Here is a 22,742-nt window from a genome sequence, read left to right on the forward strand (position 1 = left end):
AGCTTCCATGAGCTTTGCAATGAGCAGTTAATTTGGAAGTTTTGAACGATTTTAAATAACATTGCTTTCTTTGCAAACTTTTCATCATGGTATAATGCTGCTGAGTGTGACACTTGCCAATTTCTTCGCTATGCAGAAAAAGCAAAAGCATCAAATGGCCGAGTGTTAGTGCACTGTTTAGCTGGAATATCTCGCTCTGCCACAATCGCTATTGCATATATCATGAAGAGGATGGATATGTCCTTAGACGAAGCTTACAGGTAAGGAGAAAGTTCCCCTTCGTGTTAATTCTTGTTCCTGTTGGCTTGTTTTTGAGGTGAAGAATAAAAGGTTATATGACCAAGGGTAGAAGCAGACACGTTATTTTATCTGGTAGTTCCCTGGCCTCTGCACACTCCTTTTTTTAAATGTAGACTTCCTCCATAAACAGGTTAGTGGTGGTGTGTAGATATCGGACACCTATTATTAATTCTCCACCTGCAAAAAATGCTGATGCTTGTCTTTGCTCCGAGTAGGCAAATACATGGAATTTAAAATGCTTATCAAGTGTGCGTACGTACATACATACAGCTATAGCACAAATATAACAATATCTGTTAAGTCTGAGAGAGAATGGAATGGGTAGGGTTAAAGAGACTGAGCATATTTATAATCACACTTACAACAAACACTATGCTGGAGCTGTGGACTTCAGTTTGGTATTTGGTAATGCTCTCAAAGAACTGCCTGCAGGTGAAATGTCTAGGAATTAAGAAAGCTTCTTTGTTGCTATTAAACTCAACCAGAAAGTATTTTGAAGTGTTGGCTCTTTGTGGCATTGGGGAATTATTGTGGGACCACCCTCCCGCTCCCCCCCCCCCTTTTTTTTTAACCTTTCAAGTCCCATGTTTCTGTACTTGGATTGTGAACACTCTGCTAGATTCCAGGCGGCTTGGTTGCAGTTTACCATGACTTCTCTACTTCATTTAACAACCTGCTTTGTTGTGTTGTACAGAAAAGGATGGTTTTCTTTTTGGTACTTGTTGGCACAGCTGATGCATTGCGTCTGATTGTGACTGCTATCTCTAAAACACCAATGAGGACAGAAAGATGAACATTTGATATTCCCTTGGGGAGCGTGATTTCCATGGGGCATTTTCTTTTAAGCTGATGAACACGATTATGTATGCAGTGCAAAAAGTGCATGTAAGAGGTGCCTGAACTACAACCATCTCCCATTGCCTTTAGAAATTTTCCATATTTGTTACTAGAGTCTGCCAACAGTTTGGTGGTGTGCAGTAATTTCAATGTGTGTGGTGAAAAGGGTTTGGTTAGGAGGCATAGGTGAAAACTCAGTTATACAGGTTTAGGTAATATGCATGAATTAGTGGATGTGGATGGATACTGTGCAAAGTATGAGCCTGATCCAGCGAAAAAAAACCTGTCTGGTCTCAGGCTGCAGTGGTCTGGCGGGTAAGCTGTAGAGGACTAAACACTTCTAAAACTTCAGGGAACTTTTGAAGTGCTGCTTCTAAATTCTTCCGTGAAATCTCTGCATTAAACTCTAGTTTGTTTCTTAACCAGAAGTGTTAACTGAGTGTGAAGGATTAATCATCCTAGGCCTTTTTTTTCTTTGTGCTGCTAATACTGAACAACTACTGTGACACATAGATTATATTTTGCTGCATTTCCTTTGATATGGCTTCATGAGAACAGTCTGCAGCACATTTCACTCATTGGTTTGGGATCTTGTTGGCAAAGCTTGAAAGAACAATACTTCTCTCAGAGTTAATAAAAGTTATTAGATAAAATGTTTGTCTGACACCATTACGAAAATAAAAAGGTGACAGTGTTACTTGAAGTGAAAGATCTGAGGAAATAAACATTTTAAATCTTTTATATAATGGATGATACAAGGGAAACAAACATCAAAATTAAATGTTATGCATATTTTCCAATTGGAAAAAAGAGTGTGCATTTTTAAATGAAAAAGTTTGCAAAGCCTTAAAACTTGTTGGGGGGATCCAGCAGACTTCCCTGACCTTTTTCCATTTTTTAAAAAGCTAGTTTTAAATTTAGAACTGCCCCATATTTTGGGGAGAGATGAGGATAAAGTTGGAAGGGAGAGGCTACCAGAACACAGGCCAGAAATTGCAGGGTTGACCAGAAGGATCTTCCTTTAAATAACAAATCCAATAACAGGTACAACTAGCTTTGACGGGAAAAGAATGAACAAAGACCGTATGAATTCTCATGAGCAAATTGCTTAAACTGAAATAAAAGCCCCCAAATTCAGTGCGAGGAGATTGACCTAAAGAATCCCTTCTGACGTGACTTACTAGTTTTCTCCGTTTGCCAGTGTTGGCATTTCATGGTGGAAGTTCCCACTATCACTCTGCGCAGTCTGATCTTCCAGGTCATCCTGTCAGCTCGACTATTCCTACTATTGTTGGTTGGTTGGCAACTTAAAAAAAAAAAAAAAAAGGGCAGGTTTTGTTTGGTATTTTTCATGTGCTTGCCTGCTTTTGTGCTAGTATATACATATGTGCACAAGCCCACCGTCCAATCTTTTTTCATGCTGTTTCTAGTGACTGCAAACTTAGCCCCTGTACAAATCCCCAGAGAGATTTTTTTGCTTTTAATAATATTTAAATTTCCCAGTGATAAGTTTTATATGTGTGTTTGTGCTAGATTTAGCTCTTCAATGTTTCTTCCCTTGTTAATTCACTTGTCATCTGGTACCTTCATAGTTCCAGGAATGCTTTAAAAAAAAAAAAAAAAAAAAAGGAAGGATTTAGGCAGCTTTCTGTTTTACAGCCTGTAAGAAGCAAAGAGTACTTATTTAGCTATATTGCAAATCAGACAGGTAGAAGGCATTGCTTTTGTATTTAACTTTGAAGTATATGACATGACTTCTAATACTTAAGTCACATTTACAGTCCTGGTTCAGGAAAATATTTTAAGTACGCGTTGCACCTTGTCCATATTCAGCAGCCGAGTAAGTGCATGCTTAGCTTGGCACATGTGCGTGGGTCAGGCTGCTTCCTACTGGACTCGAAAATAGGTTAACTTTTCCAGTGATTTGGTACTACTGTTGCCCTTTACTGCCGAGCACCTACAGAGCTGGAGAGAACGGTTTTGGTTTAATGCTGCATTTGCTCCTTTCTGTTTTTCTTTTTGATGGTCATATCAGTGGCCAATACCAGCGTATGGTAGAAATCACTGGCATTTGCTGCATAAGGTCAGCGTATATCAGAGCTCTTTGTTTGCGTGACAAAGTTAAGCAGGGCAGGAAGCGCCCACCGCAATAAGACAAGCATGAGAGATGTGAAAGGAACATAGGGTTTCATCCCTTTGAATGGTGGGGAAAGTGGTTTGCTTTCTGCAGTGCAGGGGAGGCCAAGGTCTCTTGGCTAGAGCTCGGATGCTGTTTGTGCAGAACTTGAGCTCTCAACTCCAGTCAGAAATGGAGGTAGCAGAGCTCCCACTGGTGAAGTACAATAAGGAAAACTATTCCCTCAAACCTTGTTGTGGACGTCGTAAAGAGGTAAAAAGAACGGTTTTCCCTTTGTCAGACATCTTTACGTAAACTACAGAGAGAATTGAGAGCATCCAGCATTATCTTGTTTAAAAGTTGACTTTTTTTTATCCATGTTTCCTGTACTTGATGGAACCTCAGTCCAGGCATCCTGACAAGTTAAGACTAGGCTTTTAGCATTCACCACAATAGCTCTAAGGTTATCTCAGGTCTAAGCAGCAAGTCCTTAAATTAATTCTTGTTTTGTTTGTCCCCTCTTTCCAGATTTGTGAAAGAAAAAAGGCCAACCATTTCTCCCAACTTCAACTTCCTGGGCCAGCTTTTGGACTTTGAGAAAAAGATCAAGAACCAGAGTGGCCAGCCTGGACATATTAGTAAGCTGAAACTTCTGCATTTAGAAAAAAGCAGTGAGCACATGCTGGTCCCAGAAGGTGGGCAGAGCAGCCTCTCCACTAACCAGATCTGCATTACCGCTACCTCCGAGATCGTGGAACAGAAGCCCATGGACTGCGGCAGTGACCCGTGCGGGCACGTGTCCCCCCTGGAAGATGGCCCGCTGGTACAGGGCATAAACGGACTGCATGTCTCCCTAGATAAGGTGGAGGACAGCAACCGGCTGAAGCGCTCCTTTTCTTTGGATATCAAATCTGTATCCTACTCGGCAAGTAGCAACTGTGTGACTGCATCGGTTCAGGGCTTTGCCTCCTCCGAAGACACCCTGGAATACTACAAGCACGCAACTGCTTTAGAGGGCAGCAGCAAGTTGTGTCAGTTCTCCCCTGTCCAGGAGGTCTCGGAGCAGACCCCAGAAACCAGCCCTGACAAAGAGGAAGCAAACCCTCCCAAGAAACCCCAGAACACCTGGCAGCTGGATAGCCACAGCAAACGGCAGCACCTGGGGAGAGCCAGCAGCAGTGCCACCTCTCAGCGGTCGCTCCTGTACCCGCTCCACCGGAGCGGGAGCATGGAAGACAACTACCGAACGAACTTCTTGTTTGGTCTCTCCACCAGCCAGCAGCATTTGGCAAAATCTGCTGCTGGGCTGGGCCTTAAAGGCTGGCACTCGGACATCTTGGCTCCTCAGACATCGGGTACATCCCTTACCAACAGCTGGTATTTTGCAACTGAGTCCTCGCATTTCTACTCTGCCTCCGCCATCTATGGGAACAGCGCTGCTTACTCTGCCTACAGCTGTAGTCAGCTGCCCACGGGCTGTGACCAGGCCTGTGCTGTGCGCAGGAGGCCAAAGCAGGGTGACCGAGGTGACTCCAGGCGGAGCTGGCATGAGGAAAGCTCTTTTGAAAAGCAGTTTAAGCGCAGAAGCTGCCAGATGGAGTTTGGGGAGAGCATCATGTCAGACAACAGATCCAGAGAAGAACTGGGGAAAGTAGGCAGTCAGTCGAGCTTTTCAGGCAGCATGGAAATCATTGAAGTGTCTTGAGGGGGCAACGGGCTTGTGTGACTGTATCAGAGTTGCTTCCCCCTCCAGGCCGCTCCCCCAGTGTTTGAAAGGTCCCTGTAAATCTGAGAAGAACAAACTTTGTGCAGAAAGGTGGCGGGGGGTGGGAAGAAGTGCGAAGCTTCAGTGTGAACACAGTGACTAGATTCATACAGCAAAGAAATGACAAGTGAGCATCTGCCTGAGGAGGCCGGGTGTGCTGGGTTTTTCTCCTCCCCTTTCCTGGAGAATGGCAGAACATTTCAAAGACCTTTCCCTGATGGAGGAAGGAATTACATGCAATGGATTGCACATCCTTTCAGTGGTTTTTAAAAGGAAGCTCTCTTGGTATCAAACCCTTTCTCTGGTTCCACTGAAACGTGCTCCTACCCATCAAAGCTAGTTTTGTCCTCCCCGCCTCATGCCCCACATCTTCACCAGTGCACCTTAGCCCTGACACTGAGCCAACCTCTGGAGGGAGACCTTTTTCCTGTAAGAAAGGAGACCGGGCGTGATTCCAAAGGACAAAGGGACTGGTTACAGCAAGGCTGGTCTGAACGCACAGTTCAGGCAAATGTAAATACTGGTGTAACTATTGTTCTAATGGATAGGCTTTAGGTGATTTGCTAGAGAGCTGCTTCAGAGAAAAAAAACCCAGTACCTCAAAAATATAAAAAATAAACTAGGGCTTTATGGCTGCCAGATGCTGGTAGTCAGTTCATAAGCAATGTGAACAAGTAACGACTAGCCACATTCGATTTTATTTTTTTTAAAGCTGTCTACGCACAAGTGTTTCAGTTGGCTCAGCAGCAGTTCTTAAAAATGACGACTGAACCATACTTAGGACTCTTCCCCCCAGTCTTTTGAAACATAGAATAAGCAGTGTTTGGTTTGGTGTTGGTTTTTTGTTTTTTTTTTTTTTAAATTAAGCTGGCTTCTGGTTGAGGGGTAGCTGCTTTGCCTTCTAAGCTATAATGGCGTGGTTCATACCTAGGGTTATGTGCAAGAGAAGCAGCTGGTACAATACAGCAACATCCTGTTTTTGCCAGTTGACAATTCAACAGGTGACCCGTGAAGGCTCTTTTTTTTTTTCTTTTCATTTTTTAAAGCTAAAAATGGGCTTTTGTCCTTAACTGAGCAGTACTATTAAGGAACTGCTCTTCATATATGGTTCCAGTCACCTGTAGGGTAGGGGCATTTCAGGTGGCTGGGTTTTTTTCTCCATCCCAACATCCTCACTCAGACCATGGGGGCTTGGTGCTGGAAGCTTCTCATTAGGTTTGCTGACTTCATCTGAGAAAGAGAAGTCTGGCTGGCTGTCCAAGGAAAACAGAAGGGGACGTCCAGCGTCCTGTCTCGTAGTGTGGTGTGGAAGAGAGGGGGTTTCAGGAGAGACAGCTTTACTGGGAAGCCTGCTCACCTCCTGCGCTCCTGGCTTCAAAGGAACTTGGATCCTGGCTGTTGCCCTCTGTGTCCCAGCGTAGCATCCTAGTTTCCCAGTGTGCCAAGGCATGAGTTGGCTGCAGACACTTGTAGCTGTGCTGCTGCTGGCTGGGGCCGCGTCCTCACCCTCCCCACCCCAGGGAACATGCCAGCTCAAGGAGGTGTCGCTTCCCTGCTGCCAGCGGGGTGTTTCATGGGAGATTAGGCACAGCCCTTCTTGTGTTGTTTTTGACAGTGAACCAGCTGCTTCCCCTCCAGCTCCCGATTCTTGCGGTACCTTGGCTGCCGCCGCTCAAACTGTTTTGCGCGCACGTGTTCCTGCAAGAGGTTTGTGATCAGCGAGGGGTGGTACCAGAGGCACAGCGTAAAGCTTCAGCTTTCCTGCTCCGACGGGAGGTGCACACATGGTATCTGGGTCTTCCCCAGCACCCCTCAGAATACCTATCCAGGGGGAAACTATATTGTTCTGTCCCATTTCAGTGCAGGCAGCTGAAAATTGTAAATCATCACATGTAACACGTACTTACCCCCGGCCAACAGCTTTAAAAAAAAATATTTGTCAGCAGCAAACTGAAGCGCTAATTCAAGTCAGTAGCTTGGGTTTTGGGGGGTTGTTTTGGTTTTTTTTACTGTAAGTTTAGCTAGTTGTGACTCAAATCTCAGGTTTTACTATATTGAAAAGTGCAGATTTTGTCATTGTGTTTTGTGGCTAGGATGTGACTTTAATCTCCTGTTGGACTGTTGAAAATAGCACTGAAAGCTACAGCATTGATTAACTTGATCCTAAAAAAGTGCAAAAGGCACAGAGAGAGGCAACACCAGGAGTAACTGAACCCAGAGGCTGTGTTCGTGCTGTGTGTGGGGGGGATGCTGCAAGAAGGGGTAGCCTGGGCAAGGGCTACATGGACACCACACTAGAGCGCGTGTCAGGTCTTAGCTATTCATTAAGCATACTGCCACTTGTCTCTGTTTATGTATCAAGTGAAAGTAGTTACATTACAACTATTTTCAGCATATATACACACGCTGTGTGTGTATGTAAATGGTTTAGCAGTGCTCCGCTCAGCCAGATTTCAGTTAAAGTCCATGTCTTCGATTTAAATTAGTTAATGGAGCTTAACACAAATCAAACCCTAGAGGCAGAAACAGCGTCTTCCTGTCTTTGTGCTCCTTCACAAGTGTGATCTCCCCTTCTCTCTCTCTACATACAAATATGTAAGTTTGGGTTCCGTTTGATTAATTACCTTCTGAGGAACTGTAATCTGGTCTTCTGTCTCCTTGTGATTTCCAGTACACAATAGTCGCTGAACGAATCAAAGCTGTAGGCTCAGTATTTTTAGGGGACAGGTTCCTGCAGGAGGAAGCCTTAACCCCATGTCCTGCACAGGGTGGTGCCCTGTCTCCTGTCCGACCTAGTGTCCTGTACCTGAACAATGCTGGAAATGGTTTTCAGAAGTTTGGAAAGCAAAGTGGAGGGTGTGAGGGGGGAAATATGTATATGTTCGATATGAATATAATGTTCTTTGGTGTATGGCAAGCTGTTTAAATGGTTCAGAGAGATGTGAGTGTCTCATCTTGTTGTGTCATGAGCATTACCTGTATGTTATGATGAAATAAAATCAGAAATGGTACCTGTTTATATAGAACAGCTGAGGAATGAGCCTGTGTGCCTCTGGCTGCGGAGTGCGCGTTACCTGCCTGCAGCATGACCTGCTCCCCAGGACTAGCAGGGGGCTCATCCTTATCCTGTGTAGCCTTTGCAGATGCACGCCTGTTAACGAATGACACAGACCGGGCAGCTCTGGGCCACTCAGTGCAAGCAGCCGTGATTTTACAGCACCAGTAGCAGTTCCAGCCTTTTACCTGTTCCTGTTTACCCCACCTCTTCTGTTCCCTTGAACAGCAGCAGCAGCGTTTCTCTGCATTAACGACTTACAGAGTCTAATGCGGTTGCAGGTAAACTGTTCCCAAGGCAGCTGTGCTAGGCTTTCTGAAGCAAGTGTTTCAAATCAATAAAGTTACTTAGGATGAAGCCCATGGTTTTTTCTTGCCCCCCATAATTCTTTGAAGAAGAATTTAATTAAATACTTGTTTTGACTAATTCTGCCAGTCCTGAAGCATTCAGGGCAACTTCTGATTGCTGATGGAGGGGTATGCCCCTCATTGCTTCTTCAGAGCACAGCTTATACAAATGTAGCATATATTAAAATTAAATCCTGCAGTAGAACATGGCTGCTAACGTTATATCCTTAGATGGCAAAGCTCAGACCTGTAAGTTTCAGTAATGGTATCTTCAGACTCAGGTCCAGTAGCAGAAGGTATTTTTTTTAAAAAGATAGTTTTAACACACAATCCCACTCTGGAAATGCAGAATCTTTGACCTCTCTGGAAGAGACCGCACCATCGCTCACAGCACGAGTAGCAATCTGTGGGCTTCTATGCTTGCTTCTACAAACAAGACATACCAGCTAGTACGCAGAAAGCTTGCATGCGTTGCATGGTAAAACAAGAACCATGCACAATGCTAGACCTAAATGGCACCAGCTCGTTAGGTTCACCTGACAATCCTCTAAGATTTACCTGCTCTAGCTCCCCTCACCCTACTCCAAAGTCCGCTTCTGACCTCAGTAGGTCAGGCTAGCTCTTGTATGAATGGCTTGTTGCCTTTAAGAGTTGGTTTTTGAAGCATGCACTTTAGCTTTCACCTGTCCTCCTCTTGCCTGCTTTGCAGGACTCGCTCTGCTCTTGTTCCTCCATCCCTCCACTCTTGCCCCTGCCAGCAGACAGCTCTGTGGAAGACAGAGTCTACCTCGATCTCCAGTCAAAGCCTGGGAGGCAGCTGAAATGGGCCTCGCACGTGTCATCAACATCTGGTTTTCACTTCATTGACTGGCATTACTGGGCAGGGGTCCCTGAGGTCACTCGGCTCTTGACGTAACAATCACTGTTATATTCCTAGAGTCAAGTGGAATGAAAACAGGGCAAGCCTCCCCCCAGCATGGATCAGGTAGCTGTACTTCTTTTTTGGGGGGCTGGGTGGGAGAAAGTAGAAATGTAATAATTATGGGAGCTGCTCCTTACACTTTGACTCACAGCAGAAGTTTGAAATTGATTTCTTCCCAGAAAGTGGTGGTGTCAAAAGTCCAGAAGAGTGGCCTGGTGGTTTTCCTGGAGACAGCACCAGAGTCCTAATAAGGCTGTTACTGCCCCTTTTTAAATCTGAAATTAGTGAGAATCAGCCACATTCACCTACCTAGACATTTTAATTACCCTGACTAAACACCTAGCTAGCCTGTATTTGTTCTTACAGTTTCTGAGATGAAAGTGGAGTTAGTGTAGTACTTTTAAGGCATTATAGCGTTATAATACAATACTGCTGTTATACTATACAGACAAAACCACAATTGGGAATTCAGGTGGAACTGTTCATAATAGTCAGCTTAGCCTTAGCCTGGCAGCCAGCCTTTCCCTTGGACCTGTGCCTCCAGAGAACCTCTTGGCCCTTGGGCCCAAATGGCTGCTCTGAGGTAAACTGAAGTGTTTCTACTGTGAAGCCTTCAGGTAATTCTACACTTTGAGACTAAGACTCCCTATAAATAGAAAAGGGAGCTATTTCTAGCCTTCTGCAGCACCCATCTCTCTGGGAAGGGGCTGCTTTCCTAGCATATAAAAATGCTGTCAACCAGCCATTTAGGGAACTGTCCTGTCAGAAGGGAATGCTTACTCTGAGGTGTGGGTTTCACTGCTGTTTGCAGGGGCCTTCACCAAACGCCACTGCTGTACAAAGCTGAAGTGTGATATATTACAGGCAAGTGTGAGGCTGGAGCATCAGATCACTTAACAAAAAACCCCAAACCCCTATACATTTACATCTCTCTGTTTAGCACCCCATGGGCAGTAGGTGAGAATCCGTCACTACTTTGCTTTCCCAATGCCAGGAGAACAGCGTTCTCCTACAGCTACTTTCACTTATTCTTCTCTAAACCACTGATTTTTCTAAGTTTATTAGAATAACCTGTTTCCTGCAGGAAACAACTCCATCGTGGGATGTTCTCAAAGCTGGTCTTCCCTCAGCAAGCACCAAATACTCTTACAGCAGCTGCCCCTTCTGTTTTTAAAAAACAAAATTTTGCTAACCACTTGCAGAAAGCTGGTTACCCGGTCGTTAACAACCCCTGTGACATTCCACGGAGCCTCCCGTATTGCTGTGCTTCTCGGGCGTTCGGCCTGCATCAGAATTCAGAGAACAGAATCAAACACTTTGATCGCTCTGCTGGTAACACCCCCAGCAACGTACTGACAAAACCTACAGCCATCCTCATTTATTTCTGTGGTCCTGTTATGGTCTTACAGTAGGCTCTCCTGTTTCACTACCTCCACAGCTTCCCCATGAGGTCTGTTAAAATACAAAGCTTTCGAAAAGACAAAAGGGTAAGTTTAGGCAGCTGACATTAAGAATTGCCTTTTTAATGGTCCTCTCCTCTCCCCCGCCTTAGGAGGACTAGCTCTGCAATGCTGTAGGTAGGCCAAGCACACCCATGACCACCTCAGACCTGCCTTGGCTTTGGCGACCACTGGGTGAGCCGTTCTCCTTTCGGTATCACCTTGCTGTCCTGTGCAGGCTCACATTATGAAGAAGTTAAAACCTACCTGTGGCAGCTGAACACAAGCCAACAACCCCAGAGAAGTACCACAGACCAGATGAAAAGAGGCTGAAGGTTTGCTAAAAGTACAGGGATGTGTGAAGAATCGGAAGGAGGAGCTGAGCAGCCGTCAGGGTAAGGGCCACTCCGAAAGCCAGCCTACCCAAGGCTGCCCAGCTCTAGTTCCTTCTGCAATCTGGCAAAAACTGCTGTCAAGCATCTGTCAGGACACGGTCTTTTTTTAGAAGTGAGAAATACTGCTCCCGTTTAGGCTTCCCACTGAACATTAGGAAAGCTACTGGGTGCACACAAGGTGCAAGTGCCCTAACAAAACGGGCAGAGAGCGTCTCACGCCACGAGTGCTTTACACAAGACACTTCCATCAATCCCAGACCTTCTATCTCCAAGAGGCTACCAGCACAGGAAAGGCAGGCAGCCAGCTGAACTACAGTCCCACACCACTGCTGGTGAGTCACAAGCATCATGGCACACATCATTTATTTAAACTGGATATGAGTGCCAACCTGAATTAGGACAGCATCCCAAAAACTAAAAATTTATTTTCATTCCAGGACTTGTGTTTCCTTACAGTCCCAGGGCAGAGGCAGCCCCAGGACAGCTGAAAGCAGCCATCTCCACGGCACAAAGGTGGGTTCTGCATACAAAGCAGTAAAGCTAAGATACGACCCCCCACGCTGAAGCGTGCGTACTGTCCCATAGACATCGCAGCAAGAAGTGGTGTGCTGTAAATAAAGAATAAGCAAGGCGATCAGAGAAAGAACACACTTGGAAAAGAGAGATACCAAACGTTTTAATGCTGGAGCTGTGGGACATGTAGCATGTAGGCAGCTGAAAGCAGAGCAAGTCTGCGAACAGGATAACAACTCATAAACCAAGGAGCGCTCAGCCACAAGGCTGGCAACCAAAATACACTCCGGCAGCTCGGGAACTGGAGGGACGTTACAGTAGTTCCTCTGGAAACCACTGGTGCAGAGTCTGATATAGAGACGGGGCCTGGCTTGTGCAATGAGTGGGCCTGTAAAAATGTGTACTTCTACTCTTTCTGTGTAAAAGCTTAGAGGAGGGAAAAATACACTTTAAATATTTAAATATATTTAAATATATTTAATTTTAAATACATCTATTTAAAAAAAAAACAAACAACAAAACAAACCCAGAACTCTTTTCTGTCCCCTTCACTGGATCTTCACAGAAATTGTCCTGCATATAGGTTGGCACTTTAGCACCCTGTCAATGCACTGAAATACAAAAACAACAGAAACAGCAAAGCAAACCTCTTCTGCATGTGTGGCACACTGACCAGCGTAGGATGCAGCAAGCACCAGCAGCAGCACGAAGTGGGGGGGATACAACAGCAGAGGCAGGGGAAGAACCAGAGCAGCTCAGGCCAGCAGGGAACCGCAGACCCAGAGACTCACCTCATCCTCCAGGTTTTCAGAAGATTGCATATCAAGAAGCTTAGCCTGCACCCCAGACCACACACCACCTCAGAAAGCAGAAAAAGGGCAGAAATGTGTGTTTTCAGTGGAGCACGCCAGATTATTCTCTGTTCAAAGCACTAACTTTGTGGCAGAAGTAACGGCTAGTACATTCGTGAGAGATACCTGAGGCCTTCTCCGGTTTGGCTCGGAAGAGGGAATTCATAAGCAGAAAGGTAATTCCAGTCACATCTCAAATCTCCTGCTAAACAGCGTGAAAGGGAGTGAAGCAACAGTCTCACCTTGAGCATCACCTGCACTTGAGATGAAGCTGAAAGCAGTGTGCAGAGCAACACGGACGAGCAGCAGCCAAGCAACAAACAGCAGCTCAGGAAGATGTGGCAGGAAATATCTTCCCCTCAGTGAGAGATCCAAAGACTTACAATTAATGAAGCCAGTGACAATGTTTTAAATAAAACTGTAAACCATCATTTGAGAACAGTTAGAAGGTGCACGCTATCTTACAGTACCCATACAAGACACCATCTCCTGTGGACTGAAGGTGATGACCTCCGTGCTTTGGAAGAGGTCAGCTTTCATGTTTCAGCTCTGATTTCTTTCTAGTTAAGCTATTAAAATTTTTCACAGCTTACCCTTGCTGCTCAGAAGGCTGCTGCTGGGAGGCCCAGCAGCACACACACAAGCTTAAAGGCCAGTGTTCATAAGAACAAGCATTTTCTCCCATTATCGGCCCAATGTCTAGGTGTTTTATAGCAAATAAGGAAGGGACTGATTTGCAGCCCTTGCTCCTGCAGCTTTCAGATAGGAATACTATTCGCTTGCCCTCATTAGCACTGCAAGGAGCAATGCTTTGATCTGATACTTAATAGCATGAGGCCAAATGTCTAGCTTTACAGGAGAAAGCATCTGCAGCCTAGCCCCTGCCTCAATATCCAGTATCAGGATCTTCCCACCGGTATAGGCTTCCAGCACGCCAGGGTGTGCGATATTCATGATCCCGTCTGGCAGACGGCTGAATGTCGCACATTCTAAACTTCCAGACAGCATCATCTAGACGTGGAGGACAAAAACGCCTGCAGCCGCTATTTAAGGCTGCTGAATATTCTGGTGTGTCTGGTGGCAGGAGGCAGACACATATTCAGTGATGAAAATGAGGACCTGCATGGGCACAGCCATGGCAAGCATGTTTTCATCGGTTGTTAAACCTCGTGTAAGCTTTTAACAAACCAAGTGTAAAATACTGCAAGACGCATGAGCAGGGATGGAAGCCTGATGTTATATCCCATGCAACATACAGTATATGTCTACGTATACGCAACTAGGTAACAACTCTGCGGTGGAAGCAGTAGACAACCAGGCCCACTCTGCTGCCTCTACTAGAAAATCTGCTGAGTTCCTTGCCGCCTCTCAAGCGGTCAATCGCTCTTCCCAGGGCATCATTCCAGGGGGCTTAATTTCTATGGGACTCTGCTTTCAGAGAGTGCTCAGCAGGCCCCAGGGTCCAATCACCACTATGGTTCAGATACACATCTAAGTTGGCTGCAGTCTACACCACAAAATCCACTCTAGGCTACATGGCCTTTGGAAATGCAACAAGAGAACGGCCTGTTGCTTCCTGCCACCAGGCACCAATTAATACCATCAAAAATCTAGTGCACTTTTACTCCCAGATGCTTAGAGACCATCTTTTACCGATTAAGTACTCTTAAGTACTAAGATGTATCGAAGCAAATTGCCTTTGGCAAGTCACCTAGCCTTGTGCTGTGCTAGAAGATGGGTTGTCACACTAACTCTCTCAAAGACAGCTGTCTTCGCCACTGGAATTGCACTGCTGATGTACAACCACCCTTGGGGTTCATGGGTGCACTTCAGCTTCCTTGCCAGCAATCGCATCCTGGGACTAACACAAACACATACAAACCTACCCTTGACCCAGCAAACTCCTCACTCTAGTTTCATGCCCTTTCTGCTGCAGACAAGAGCTGCCACACGATGGTGACGCAGGTTGTTAAAGCTTATTTCTAGATTCATAAATATTTTTACAGCAGTGTGTAGAATATCCCCCCATTTTATACGGGCAGAAACCAAAGCTCAGAGAGGTGCTGCAAATCGCCTGCAGCGAGCAGACCAGTGGCAGACTTGGCAACCAGCTCGTCTCCTGCATGCTCCTGCTCCCGGGTGGCATGGACACGCTGCCCGCCTTCCAGCAGGACCCTTGACCTGGGAGAAGGCAAGAACATCCTGTTTTCCTTGGAGCAGTTTGCTGAGCGTGGTCCCAAAGGGCCATGTGGATTCAGTCATAAAACACCGTGCTCAGGCAAACTCTTGGCATGACAGCAGCTAAGCCAAGGAGAAGACCTAAAGGACTTCTCGTATCTCCCACCTCCAACTCCATACACTTCAAGGTGAAGAAACAACTCTATCCCTCTGGTAGAAAAAGACAGCACCAAGATAACTGGAGTATCCTGATAAAAATAAAAGACACCTTGTGTCCAACTTTGGGATGCAAAATGAGCAGGTCAGTGCCAGGGCCTGTCAGAATCACTGTGCAAGGTGAGGGACATGAAATGCCACCAGCTGGGGCACAGGGGCATTGCCAGGGCAAGGGGGAGAGGGACGCTAAGGCTTGCTTAACATTAACAGACATACATTTCTGGAACAGTTATTCCTTTACAGCCTCATAAATTAGTGAGCCCATAAAAACAGGAGCCTTGAGGAGGACATGCCAAAACCCTGCCATGCAAACCATGTTAATTATGATAATAGGCAGATTTTAATAAGCCAGTTCCTGGCTCCCGCACTTTCACCTATAAAAACACATGTATTTCCAAGGCCAGGGGATCTCAGAAATACCTGCCAGCCATCTAATCATTTAAATCCCAGTGGCACAAAAACCACGTGAGAACATTTGTCACACCCCGTATCCCTTTGAATTTTTCTAGTTTAAAAAAAACAAAAACCAACAAACAGATGAAAGAAAACTCCTCCTCTGTAAACGCCAACCTAGTCACAGCAATGAAACAAATGTCTCGGCACAGGTGGTGGTAGTGGTAAGAGAGACAAGACGGCAAGAGGAGGGAGATGAAAGAACAGTAAATCGTCTTCTCCAGACGACGGGACTGGGGAGCTCCTGGATTCCTGGCTGCGCAGTTCTGGCAGCTGACGCTGCTCTTCCCCCGATGCCCTGGCAAACAGTCAGGCAGCACTGCTGTCCGCTTCTAACATCTGCCAGCCCAGCCCGCTGGAAGCGCATCTGTGCTGAATGCTGGAGTGTGGAAGGTGAGGAGGGGGAGCCTGCTGGATCAGCTATGACTTTAGCTCCCGGTCGGGTTTCATGCTGAAGGGCTCCAGCCTCTCGCTCTCCGGCAGCATGCTGTTCAGCCGCTCCATCAGCGGGATCGTCTGGTCGATGCCCATCTGTATACGGCGGAGGATGGCAGACATCTCATTGACCTTCTGGATCTGCTCCGCATACTTGGCATACTTCTTCTGGCGCTCCTGCATGAAGCTATAAAGAGTTTCCACAGAGAGGTCCATCTGTTTAAAAACAAACAGAGCGAGGCACATTAGACTGACTGTTACCATAGGCCTTTCAGCACGCTGTCTTTCCTAAAAGCAACCGAGAAGCATGTTAGACACCCCACTGGAGCTACCAGCCAGGTACAAAGGAGCTCCTCTGCTGGGGCATGACAAGTTTGTCATGAAATGGAATGATTCATAGCTGTGCATCAGGGAGAGCAAATGACCACCTCAGTTCTACACCCAAACACTGAATACTTGATCAGAAAATTCTGTATTTACAGGGATGAAAGACAACAGGCACTGCCAGGGGTTTCCCAACTATATGCATATCCTCCAAGTTATCCAAACCCAGGAAATTTGTGGCCTCTGCCCGCATCTATAGTATATTTTCAGAGGAGATCATTCATTTGAAAGCATTAAGCTCTACCATAGCTGCCAGTGCTAATTTATTTCATCAGCTTAGCCAGGTTACTCTGTGACTAAGCCACTGCTGTTATTACTATCACTGTCTGGAAAACTCCTGCCTTGGGAGAGAACCACAATGGATTGCTAGTGTCCCTAATTTCCCCGAATCTTAAAAATAAATGTGTTATGAGTGACCCCAGGAGAGACATTAAGTAAATCAGCCGTGCAATTAAACACAGTAAGTACCCAAACACAGCTCCAGCGTGATGACAATGACAGGAACTGCAGTGTTATTCCTGCCATTGAGTGACGAAGGTAGCCTTCATAATTCACAGCCCAACTTTCTCTTCAGCCAGACCTGTAAACTCCAGGCGGGATTCTGGCTAGCTGCTAGTACCATACGCACATGAGCCAAGTCAGATGGTTTAAGCTGTTTTACAGGTTGTAAGACATACCATATATTCAGAGAGCTTGGTAACAGATCTGCTCCAAACCCTCAAGCGCACACCTGAAGCTTGGTTGCTTTGGCTCGCTGTAGCTGTGCTCGGCAACACCAGTTGCTCCACTATGATGGTTCTTCAAACTGGTATGTCTGAGCAGCTGGAACACATCCTATGACCATGTTCTGTCATGGTGGAAAGCGATCCCCTCGCCTGGGACTCAGCGCGTGCCCACAGTGGCTGCTGAGCAAAGGGCAGGAGTGGGCACACTGGCCAGTTTTAGCTCACTGCCTCCTCTTTTCACTATTTTTCCGAACCTCTCCCATCTAATTGCCTCCAGAGGAAGGAGGTCACCACTCACAATGAAGTGGCCTCAGGGAATCACTGCTGAGTCCCCAGTTCAAACAACATCCCTCACTTTAACTGTGTGACAGAGTCAACCCATTCAGCGGAGAACAGCAACTGTACCTGTCATCAGGGACAACACAAATTTATCGCTGTACTGCTGAAAAACAAGCTGTGCTGACCAGATCTGACCTACATAGCATGTAACGGGCAAGTGTAATCCTGACCCAGCACGCAGTGGTGCGGGGCTATAGCAGAGAGCCTGCAGCAAGGCGGGGGAGCGGGTGGAAGCAGTGCAAAGCTGCAAGGGGAATCCCCCACCAAGGAGGGAAGTCCCACGAGACCGAGCACTGCTCTCCCACCAGCAGCAGCAGTGTTTGACACTAGGGGTAAAACCAGGGGATCTGTGTTTGCTGACAAATGTCCTTTTCAAGCCCTGGGGAAAGGGTCAGGACAAAAACAGTCCAGCAAGAAAACATTTTATTGAGAAACCTAAGTTGCAAACAGCATTGAAACAAACACACAAGTTTCCGCTGAACTGTCATGGGGATTAGGAAGCATTTTTTTTCCCCTATCACCTCCATCAGAGCTGGATACAGTACCAATTAACCTTTTATTTCGTCTGTACTTTCTAGTGCTTGCAGGCCAAATTCTTCCTCTTTGCCTGTGTGCTTTCCTGTGAATTCCTCCCTCCATGTTTTCATGCACAGGACAAAATAAAAACCAGCAGAGCAGGAAACTCCAAATAGAGTGGAAACAATTTAAGCCTACACAGGGGTTTCCATTAAAACCCCAGCTTAATAATTTAGTAGCTTGGCGCTAGCTCTGTAAATTGGAGTGTGTAAAAAGCAGACCACCACCAGGTCTGCACGGGATGGAAGTAAATTCAATCCAGCACCTAAAAGCGTCCCACCTAATGAGAGACAGTGGCGTGGGGTGGCAGCTAGTCAGAAACCTGCCAAAAGCCAGCACGCCTCATTAAACTGAGCAGCCCAGGGACCCAGGCAGAAACCTCCTCTGGTGCTGAAGTTCTCCTCCACAGGCAGGTTCTCCACGTGGCCTCACAGTGCTCTGCAAGAGGCAAAGCACTCACCTACCAAGCTCTGAAACAAAAAAACCAAAAGCCCCCTTTTTTCTCTCCATTCCAGTAATTTTCATCTGTTGACTTCTAGACTCTTTGTGTAAATACCAGTACGTCCACTTAGTGGAGGGGAACACCGGGAGAAGCTCAAGCCGACCTGCAAGAGGAAGAAGAAATGCAGAGCGGCCTTCCAAGCTCTTTGCTACTTTTGGACACATTCACAATGGCTATAAAAAAAGCTGCCTCACAAAAAAGAGAAAGGGTGGAAGTGAGTGTTTCCTATGGTTTCCCTATACCTAGCATTCCAGTTTGTCTGCTCTGGGAGGCTGCGGCAGCTGCACAGCCAGTGACACGACAAGGGGGACTGAAGTTGAGTAATTGCAAGGAAGGACAATTCTTACTCAGACTGAACCTGGTCTTTTTAACAAGGTGGGGGAAAAAAAACCCACCACCCTACATGTTAACTCCTGTATAGAAATGCCAATGCCTCTCTGCAGCTTTCCTTGAAGCGGGCCTAAATACACACTTACATCCTTCCTGCCTCCTCCCCTTCCAATCGAGCTCCTCCAGTGCCAGACCTTGTGCTTTTACCTCTCCTGGCACACAGCCCCATTCCTCTGGTGCTCAGACTGGGCCTTCAGTTGCAACACTCAGAGGGTCAGCCCTGTTTACCCACCACAAAGACTAAAATGATCCTTTGGGAATCTGCAATGAAGAGGGAAAGCACATAAGAATCTGCTTAATTCCCATCTATTTAATTCCATACAGTAGCAATAAAAAGCATCTGGAGAAAGGGAGCTTAGGCAAGTCTGCTCCCTTGCCTACAGCCAAGGCAGTCCATGCCTTTCAAGACATGCTCAAGGGTCAGATGAGTGAACTTGCCTTTTCTGAGCATCTCCCATCAACACCCCACCCCCCATACACAAGGCCCTACCACAGTCTGTTCTGAAAAAACTCAGGTCTCAGTCTTCTTGCTCATTTCTGGCTGAGAAACTCTCTGGGAAGCCCAGCAAGACACCTCAAAGCCAGCAGCTCTTCCATTGCCCCACAACCATCTGGAAGTGTTTATTTGAGCCATTGTTTCTGCTCTTCTTGCTTCGAGCTTCCCACTACGCCAGGCCACCACAGTTGCAGGGAACTCCCCCGTGAGCAGGTCACCACCCTGTACCCATAAGCCATGACAGATGTGAAGCTGCGCTGTCACCAGCTCCTTGATGGCTTCAGCATCACCAATTTCTCCTTCAGACATCTCCACTGAGTAAGCGATCATCATGCCCAATTTGCAGGTACAGAAGAGTTTAGAGAGTCAAAAGACTGGACCTGATGCCTGTTATGAAGCAACAGAACAAAAGCAAAGGGCAGAGCCTAGCACATGAGGCCCCAGTCCTAATTCTTGTCAAAGTCAGAGGTTCTGCCCAGCCTGCTCTTGAGGAAAAAAGATCTGTTCTCAGTGAAGAGGTAGGAGCTCCTGATGCACCTTTTATTTCTTTCCAAAAATAATTCCTCCTGTTAAAGCCACAAACCAGAGGCTGGACAGGCCCAGAGTAGAAGACAGGGGTTTTTTTTTCCCCCCTTCCGACATCAAAAAGGATGGAAGAGTTTTTTTCAGTTTTTCTTGTAGCAGTATAATATCGTAAAAACAGGCCTAAAACTCACCTTCCAGCATGACGTACTTTTTTTGCACAGCCATTGACATTCAGAATTTGGGTCTGTTTCTATTTCAAAGCTCATGACTCCTCTGTGGATCAGTAGCAGCAGGATGCTAATTTATGCCTCAGCTTCACATTTTAAACATGAAAAGACATCTACTGGGCTTTTCTTTCCTCAAATGAAAACAGATTCATAATTACTTCCAACAACACTGCAAGATGGATACTCCCCCACTTAAAAGGGCCCCAGCACAGCCCCTCCTGCTACACCATTCACACTGTCAACCAGTAAGGGCTCGCAGACTCTCCTCTGCATTACACAAGCCCATTTGTAACAACACACTGATGAAACACAAAAACAATTGAGGGGACTTTCAGACATCTTGCACACCACAAATTCTTGCATTCATTTTAGAATTCTTCTTGGCCCACACTGCCAAGCAGAATAGAGACATTAATTTAGCCCACAAAAAGACTGAGGTCAGCACTGGACACCACCCAATTCTTTTCAAGAGACCACACTGAAAACAAACCAGTGCCCTACATATACCTCTTACCTGACATGGTTTTATAGCACCTCTGTCATGGGCATGTAAGTGTCCTGAGCTCTCAGAAACAGAGGTCACATCTTCTTAGTTCAATGACTGAGACTGAAAATTACAGCTAGACACATTTCCCTGATTGCAGAGCATGCAGATGCAATCAGAAGTTCTTAAACGTGGAATCAAATTTGTAGAGAGGCACTGCTGACATTTGTAACAAAACAAATACATCTCATAAGAGGATGCTCTGTCATTCCCAGCTTCCCTACCTCCTCGCTAAAATGCCAATAAGGCAAGAAGACATTTTGCTTTCCCCCACTCACCAACAGCCTTCAAGAGCTCAGCTAGACACCTATTTGTCCTGTGTCCCTCTGCCCTAACGATTTGCTGTTAGCTCCCATCCCCTATGGTTGCCACTCAAAAAAACACAGCCATTCGGGCACAATTCTTATTCCAGAAAGTTCACTTGCTAGAACAGCACTTTGAGCACAAGCGGCCTTTCCCTTCATGTTGTCAGGTGCTTGGCTGGGGTTAAATGAACTCCTTCCTGCAGCTGCACAAAAACCACATCAGAAAGTGACAGGCAGGAACACGACAGCATGGAATATTAGTCACGATGTGCTGGTGTGAAAATACTTCTCAATCAACGCACTTAAAACTGAAGACAGCTCCTCTTTCTGTACTGCTTGAAAACAAATGTGCTCAATGAATGGCTTTTTTTTCTCTTCCCCTCTCTCTTTGATAATGTCACGCAAAGTTAGCACAATAGATCGTGATGACTTCCTGATGATGGGAACATCCTCTATTTCTCCCACTCATCCCACACACTGCTAAGTGATGAACTTACTGGGTAGTATCTTTGCCAGGGTAGAAAACAGAGATGCCCAGCCAAGGATCCCACGTCCTTCTCTTCAGCATCGGTCATGAGTACAGTTCTCATGAGAACCCTTTCTCTGCGCCACTGTCCGGTAAACAACTATAATTCGTGCTTAAGTTTTGCTTATCACATCCAAGACTTAATCCCATGCCAAAATGTTCCTTTTGCTCCTTCTGTGATTTGCCATTGCTGTAAACAATCGCCAAGGAGGTATTCAGTCTAAGCATTGCACAGATTGCAGTCAAGTTAGAGAAGAGTAACCATTTTAATTGGCTCTCGTTTTAGTAATATTAACAGGTACATCAGGGCCCTTACTTACTTCAGAAGATCTACACCTAAATCTAGACCTGGTTCCTTAGAGCTATAGTAGATACACAATAGTGTAAGATAGGCTGCTGCTCCTGAAACACCAAGATTTAACTGTTTTGGAAGGCCTTGGGTTGCACAAATGATTTCAGAATTCAAAAGAATAAGAAGGCTCATTCCTGAAATAAGCTTTTCCACTGTCCTGCATATTGTGTTATTGGACATGTTTGCCACTACCCTGCGGTCTGACCTCTGCAGCCCACGTCTCCCTCAGCTCCGACTCAAGCCTTCCCTGCTTGAGAGCTACCAGCATCCCTCTTGCCAACTGGCAGTCCCCCAAGCTTAAGTTACGACTGCTATCGCTAACTGTTGCTAAAAAAAAGAGTCCTAAAGCTACGATTAAAACAATAACTACCTCTCACCCAGCACTAACAAACAAGGATACTTTCCAAGCGCTTGAAAAACCATGGCCCCACTTCACAGAGGTGGGAGAAGACTGAGAGCAAAGCCCAACAACCAGCAGCCATCTGGAATCTGGTGTTGTAGCTGCTACAGCCAGCTCTCCAGCTTGGACGCATCTCATATTGCGGTCATGTTCTACTGGACTTTCTTTACTTGTATTTCCCTCAACACTATAGCTACTTATCATCCTTCTCTCTCAAAACAACTAAACCATAACATAAGCAAGTTAAACTCAGGGCACAGTTTCACGTTACACAAAATCCAATGCAATCTCAGGCTGCAAAGCAGCAGTCCCACCCCTCATCTTCAAATTAGCTGCATGGTCACGGGATCGGACCTGTACTTAAGGTAGGGCAGGGAACAAAACAAGCTTGTCTTTCCAGGCTCTCTTTTCTTCACTGGGTTGGTCTTCTGTCCCATCAACTTACTGGCCTGACCGTTCAGCATGATGGTCATGGAAGCGGCAGGACCACCACATGAAGAGAAGCATCATCTCTCCCACTGCACATGTTCCTGGATCCCAACTCAGCATTTGCTGTTGCTGTGCCAGACTTTTAAATACACAAGAAGATTCGTTTGGGGCTGGGGGGGGGGGCGGGGGGAAGTATCTGA

The 22,742-nt window shown here is 46.1% G+C and overlaps 2 protein-coding genes across 12 annotated transcripts in view; one reads left to right on the plus strand and one right to left on the minus strand.

Annotated features, from left to right (window-relative positions):
* Positions 1-8,044, plus strand: part of DUSP16 (dual specificity phosphatase 16) — a 71,146-nt gene extending 63,102 nt beyond the window's left edge. For all 11 annotated transcript variants that reach the window (XM_075112014.1, XM_075112005.1, XM_075112061.1 and 8 more), the window contains 2 exons: positions 137-260; positions 3,782-8,044. In XM_075112014.1, the coding sequence (XP_074968115.1) occupies positions 137-260; positions 3,782-4,958 (1,301 nt within the window). In that variant the 3' untranslated portion in view covers positions 4,959-8,044. The remainder of the gene's footprint in view (positions 1-136; positions 261-3,781) is intronic.
* Positions 8,045-12,151: 4,107 nt separating this feature from the next.
* Positions 12,152-22,742, minus strand: part of BORCS5 (BLOC-1 related complex subunit 5) — a 75,514-nt gene continuing 64,923 nt past the window's right edge. Inside the window, exon 4 of the mRNA XM_075112094.1 lies at positions 12,152-16,038. Within this exon, the coding sequence (XP_074968195.1) occupies positions 15,808-16,038 (231 nt within the window). The 3' untranslated portion in view covers positions 12,152-15,807. The remainder of the gene's footprint in view (positions 16,039-22,742) is intronic.

This window comes from Phalacrocorax aristotelis, chromosome 1 (genome assembly GCF_949628215.1).
Source record: "Phalacrocorax aristotelis chromosome 1, bGulAri2.1, whole genome shotgun sequence".
NCBI lineage: Eukaryota > Metazoa > Chordata > Aves > Suliformes > Phalacrocoracidae > Phalacrocorax > Phalacrocorax aristotelis.